The sequence below is a fragment of the Balaenoptera borealis genome (assembly GCF_965194805.1).
Source record: "Balaenoptera borealis genome assembly, chromosome: 7".
In the NCBI taxonomy this organism is placed as follows: Eukaryota; Metazoa; Chordata; class Mammalia; order Artiodactyla; family Balaenopteridae; genus Balaenoptera; species Balaenoptera borealis.
The window spans coordinates 60,318,802-60,324,801 of NC_138864.1; the positions used below are offsets into that span (position 1 = coordinate 60,318,802).

Consider the following 6,000-nt stretch of genomic DNA (forward strand, 5'->3'; position numbering starts at 1 on the left):
GACCGTCTCCTTCTATCTGTTCCAGCTGAAGGCAAAGTCTGCCAGAAATCTGTCTGGGCATGATTTCCTTGGTGCTTCATTTCTATATCTTGTAGTGGGGAAAATGGCAAGGTTTCAGGTAGTAGAGGTTGGCGTCAGCTCCCACAATTCATCCTGCCTCTGTTTCTCACCCTTTGATGCCCTAGGACCTCTTGCTTCTCTGCCCTCTGTCTGCTACCCACCCCACAGCACATACACACATTAAATGGAAACTCTCAACTTAATGATGGGGTGTGGGTGGAAAGGAGAGAATACAGAGCATCTCAGAATCTTAGGAGGTAGAAAATGGTTTAAAAACAACTTTTCACTATTATAAGATTATTGTATATTTTTAAAATGGATGAACAAAAAAGCTTCTTTTAAAATAAGTGATGCTCGGGCTTCCCTGGTGGCACAGTGGTTGAGAATCTGCCTGCCAATGCAGGGGACATGGGTTCGAGCCCTGATCCAGGAAGATCCCACATGTCACGGAGCAACTAAGCCTGTGCGCCACAACTACTGAGCCCGTGCTCTAGAGCCCGCGAACCACAACTACTGAGCCTGCCTGCTGCAATTGCTGAAGCCCGAGCACCTAGAGCCCGTGCTTCACAACAAGAGAAGCCACCACAATGAGAAGCCCGCGCATCACAACAAAGAGTAGCCCCCGCTCACCACAACTAGATAAAGCCCATGTGCAGCAATGAAGACCCAATGCAGCCAAAAATAAATAAATAAAATAAATAAATTTATTAAAAATAAAAAAGTGATGCTCAAGTGATTTCATATTGGTTGAATGCAAAAAACTTTAAAGGTAATGTTTTTTTTTCAAAACAAGGTTAATTACTGTTCAGTGTAAAGTTCCTTCCTGGGTTTATATTTATTACAAAATAAATAATTAAATTCTTAATGTGGTATTAAAGGACTACCACCTGCACACTCCCACATATACAATAAAATCTCAGCATAATTTTTCAACACATTCCTATTTATTGACTTAATTTTCCAAAACATAACATATTTTAAAGCTAATGAACCATGGGTAACTCTATTCTTTCTCCCTCATGTGCCTTCCTTTATCATTACCACTCCTGATGACATTTTTTTTTCTATTCTTTCTTAACCTCTTTTAATAAAAGCATCCAAACATCATATGTGTAGAGAGAATATCTTGTTAATCTTGCTTTATCTATCTTTCCATAATTTTTTAGAGTATTTTAAAGCAAATCCCAAATATTACAGCATTTCACCTTTGGTACTTAACTGTAAGATCTAGGACATTTTAAACATAATCACAATGTTATTAAAGCAACTAAATAATTTTATAATTGCTTAATGTCATCTACTATTCATTTCATATCCAAATTTCCTCAACTATCTTAAAAATGTCTTTTTACAATCAATTTGTTTCAATTAGGATGTAAGCAAGGTCCTCAATTATTATTTGGTTAATGTGTTTCTTAAGTTTCTTTAATCTACTTCCACTTATTACCCGCCTTCATTTTAATATCCTTCAGCTGTTGAATAAAGCAGCTCATTGGTCCTGAATAATGTCCTGTTTTTCTGCATTTGTTTGCTGGCTTCCTCATGGTACTATTTACCTTGTGCTTCTAGTGCTTCCATTGCCTGTACTTTTTTTTTTTTTTTTGTAACTGGGAGGTAGAGCTATTCAGAGTCTTGACTTAGGTTCTAGTGCAATTTTTTTTTTTTTAAAGGAAGGAACACTTTATAGATGGTATCATGTACTCTTTATTACATCATTCAGGAGACCCACAATGTCTTCTGTCCTACAGTTGGTGATGCTAAGATTGATTGGTAGATTCAGGAGTTGTCAGCCAGATTACCCCATTATAATATTCCCTCTCCACCTCTTCCTAAAGGTTTTAGTAGCCTTTGATGTTTGTCTGGTTCCTTTATTTCATTAAGGGGTTGCAAAAGGTGACTTTTCTTCCAGTCTCTCTGCATTTATTAGCTGTAATTCTTCTATAAATAACTTTCCCTTGTTGAAGATTTAGTTACCCAGAAATACAGTTTGTACAGGGAAAACAGAACAAATGCTTTACTTTTTCAATTTATTAATTCATTTTCAGAGTGGTGAATTGGTACCAGAAACCTGCAAAGATGACCAATGAATTTTTGTTCAAGTTTATTATGATCTCTTGAATTCTCACTTTTCAATCCACTGTAGTCATTATTATTTTTTATTAACCTGCTATCATTATAATTCAAAACAAACAATATAAAGCTTTAAAAAATTTTTTTGTCTGGTGGGGATACACAGATGACAGCAGAAATTCTTAAGGTAACCTGTGCGTCAGACTGTGGGGAGTAGGGGATGACAGTTGTTTTATGTTTATCAGAAGTGTACCTGGGTATGGTAAAAGATGAGTAGTAAGGTATAGTAAAAAGTGATTCATATGTGGGTGTTCACTATAAAATTCTTTCAACTTTGCTATAAGTTTGAAATTTTTCAAAATTAAAAACAGGGACTTGGCTTTTAAAAGATAAGAGTCACTGAAATAAACAAGTGCGACTACATCAAAATAAAAATTCCTGCATAGCAAAGGAAACCACCAACAAAATGAAAAGGCAACCTATGGAATGGAAGAAAATGTTTGCAAATCATATATCTGATAAGGATTTAATATGCAAAAATTTTAAAGAATTCACACAGCAAAAATCCCCCAAACAATTCTATTTTAAAAATGGGCAGAGGAACTGAATAGACACTTTTCCAAAGAGGACATAGAGATGGCCAAGAGGTACATGAGAAGGTGCTCAATATCACTAATCATCAGGGAAATGCAAATCCAAACCACAATGAGATTTCACCTCACACCTGTTAGAATGGCTATCATCAAACAGACAAGAGATAGCAAGTGTTGGCGAGGATGTGGAGAAAAGGGAACACTTCTGCACTGTTGGCGAATGTAAACTGACGCAGCCACTGTGGAAAACAGTAGGGATTTTCCTCAAAAAGTTAAAAATAGAGCTACCATATGATCCAGCAATCTCACTTCTAAGTATATATCCACGGGAAATGAAAACAGGATATCAAAGGGTATCTGCACCCCCATATCCATTGCAGCATTATTCACAGTAGCCAAGACTTATATCTAAATATGTAATAGAATATTATTCAGCCACGAGAAGGAAGGAAATTCTGCCATTTGTGACAACTTGGATTGACCTTGAGGGCATTGTGTTAAGTGAAATAAGCCAGACAGAGAAAAACAAAGATTGCATGGTATCATTTATATGCAGAATTTTTTAAAAAGTCAAGTTCATAGGAACAAAGTAGAAAAGTAGGTTCCAGGGAATAGATGGTGGAGGAAATAGGGAGAGGTTGGTAAAAAGGGTACAAACTTTCAGCTCTAAGATGAATGAAGTCTAAAGATACAAATGTATAACATGGTGTCTGTAGTTGATAACACTGTATTAAATAATTGAATTTTGTTAAGGCAGTGGAGCTTAAATGTTCTCTCTCTCTCTCTCTTTCTCTCTCTCTCTCTCTCTCTCTCTCACACACACACACACACAAAGGTAAATATATGAGGTGATGGATATGTTAATTAACTTGATGGGGAGAATCCTTCCAAAATGTATACATATATCAAATCATCATCAAATACACTTTAAATATCTTACAATTTTATTTGTCAATTATACCTCAATAAAGGTAAAAAAAAAGTTCACTGAGTGAACACAGGGATAAAAGGAGTTAAGAAGTTTCTAAATTTTGAGCATAAAAGGTGATGTATATTATATCTTTTCAATCTTTTTAAGTGCAATGAAAATTTTAACAGTGGCACTCAGCTACAATTTCTGTTGACCTCTGATATGTGAAATTTCTCTCAAATTAAATCAAGACTATTAGCTATATAGGGATAAAAAGAATCTTGATTTGTTTGAGAAACACATTTGGAAAAGTTATGATGAACTTTAATGGGAAACACACTTGTATAGACGCCTGGGCATAAGGTTGAAATTGATCATCACATTGTTTGTTTAGAAAAGAAAACATAACATTCAAAGAATATGTTGGAAGCATTGGATTTCTTCACATGAGAACACACACATTGAAAATTTTGGGGCTTGGGATAAAGCGTAAATTACAGACTACTTTGTTCTTTAGTTGAAAGTGCTGAGCTTTAAAGATATGCATATATTATTGGATATACTAAAAATCAGAATATTTTTGCATGGGGAATACTTTTGGGAAAAAAGGAAACAAAATAATAGAAACTTTTGAAATTAATAGTGCTAATGACCAGACTTTGAAAATAATTCTACAAATGGAAGAGTGAAATGACAGACAATTTACAGCAAGCCAGATATGTAGATTTTAGGGGACAGCCTATCATTGTTCGCCTGGGTGGTCTCCCATTTCCCAGAAGAGGGAATTGCTGAGCTTCATGATAGAGTCATGACGTACTCTGCACCTAAGGGGATTTTGTGTGTGGGGAGAGTGGAGGGAGGAGGAATAACTTTTTAAAAAAATCATAGAAGGGGGTCAAAAAATCATAGAAGAAACTTTGTAAGTTATATAAACCAACCCATTTATCCCCAAGAAAAACCACACCTAAATTCTTCCAGACAGATTAGAATCTTTCCTCTTTCTAAAGACCTCCGGAGGAGTTTCCATTTCCGTACTTTAGTATTGAACAGACTTCACTCTCAGGAGCACTGTTCTCTTGCCTATGTTAAATCGTTCATGATACTGCCAAGATATTCATTTGTTCTTATAATATCCTCTGCATGGAGGAGGACAGCTGAGTGAGCTTACTTCAGGAACTCTCTGTCTATTCCTCTTTCCCCCTTGGCCCTCTTTTCTCTACACTTAGAATTTCCATTTCTTTAAGGTAGGGATTGCTGGGACCTTTCAGGGGTCAAGCAGATAATATATAACTTGATTTAAGACTGTAGGGAGTGGTGGCAAAGTGGAGAACAAATGCTTCTCTAAAGGTATTTAATTGCATATTCATTATACACACTGGTTAGGCCAAGCCAAACACTGTATGACTTTGGGGTGAATTCTGCTTGAAAGCTGCCCACTTACATCCTTGCTTTAGGCCTTTCCTAAAAGGGTAGGATATGGTAGTCATGTTGCATTTGCCTATGTCTACAAATGAAAAACCAAGGCTTAGTTTAGCTCTGGTGAAAAATGATTCTTGTCTGTAGTCTCCAGTACTAGAAGCACTCTTATTAAAGGCAATTTTTCCTGGACACATACATTCTGCAGGAGATTTTAATAAACATATTAGTTCCAAGATGATTCTGAATAATCCTTGTGTTCAGTATTCATACCCTTGCGTGCTAGCCCTGTGTGAGCGGTTGTGTGGAGGGTATGCTGTGTGACTTGGTCATGTAAGCATCACAGCTTTCACCTTTGTCTCTGGAGGAAGCCAGCGCCATGCTGTGAGGACACTCAAACAACCCTGTGTAGAGGATCTGAGGCTTCCAACCAACAGCCAGCACCATCTTGCCAGTCTAATGAAAGTCGTGTTGGAAATGGATCCTCCAAACCCAATCGTGCCTTCAGATGATTTCAGGACCAGCCAATATCTGACTACAACTAAATGAGAAACTCCAAATAAGAACTGCCCATAGGGCTTCCCTGGTGGCGCAGTGGTTGAGAATCTGCCTGCCAATGCAGGGGACACGGGTTCGAGCCCTGGTCTGGGAAGATCCCACATGCCGCGGAGCGACTAAGCCCGTGAGCCGCAATTGCTGAGCCTGCGCGTCTGGAGCCTGTGCTCTGCGACAAGAGAGGCCGCGATAGTGAGAGGCCCGCGCACTGCGATGAAGAGTGGCCCCCACTTGCCACACCTGGAGAAAGCCCTCGCACAGAATCGAAGACCCAACACAGCCATAAATAAATAAATAAATAAATAAATAAAAATTAAAAAAAAAAAAAAAGAACTGCCCATAAGATCAATTCCTGAATTCTTGACCAATGGAAACTTGAGATGTAATAAATGCTTA

The 6,000-nt window shown here is 37.5% G+C and overlaps 1 protein-coding gene across 1 annotated transcript in view; it reads right to left on the bottom strand.

Moving 5' to 3' along the window:
- LRRC72 (leucine rich repeat containing 72) overlaps positions 1-5,496 on the bottom strand; it is a gene marked incomplete at its 5' end in the record, with an annotated part of 70,384 nt that extends 64,888 nt beyond the window's left edge. Inside the window, 2 exons of the mRNA XM_082400402.1 lie at positions 5,075-5,251; positions 5,403-5,496. Coding sequence (XP_082256528.1) covers positions 5,075-5,251; positions 5,403-5,496 — 271 coding nt within the window. The remainder of the gene's footprint in view (positions 1-5,074; positions 5,252-5,402) is intronic.
- Between the last annotated feature and the right edge of the window lie 504 nt (positions 5,497-6,000).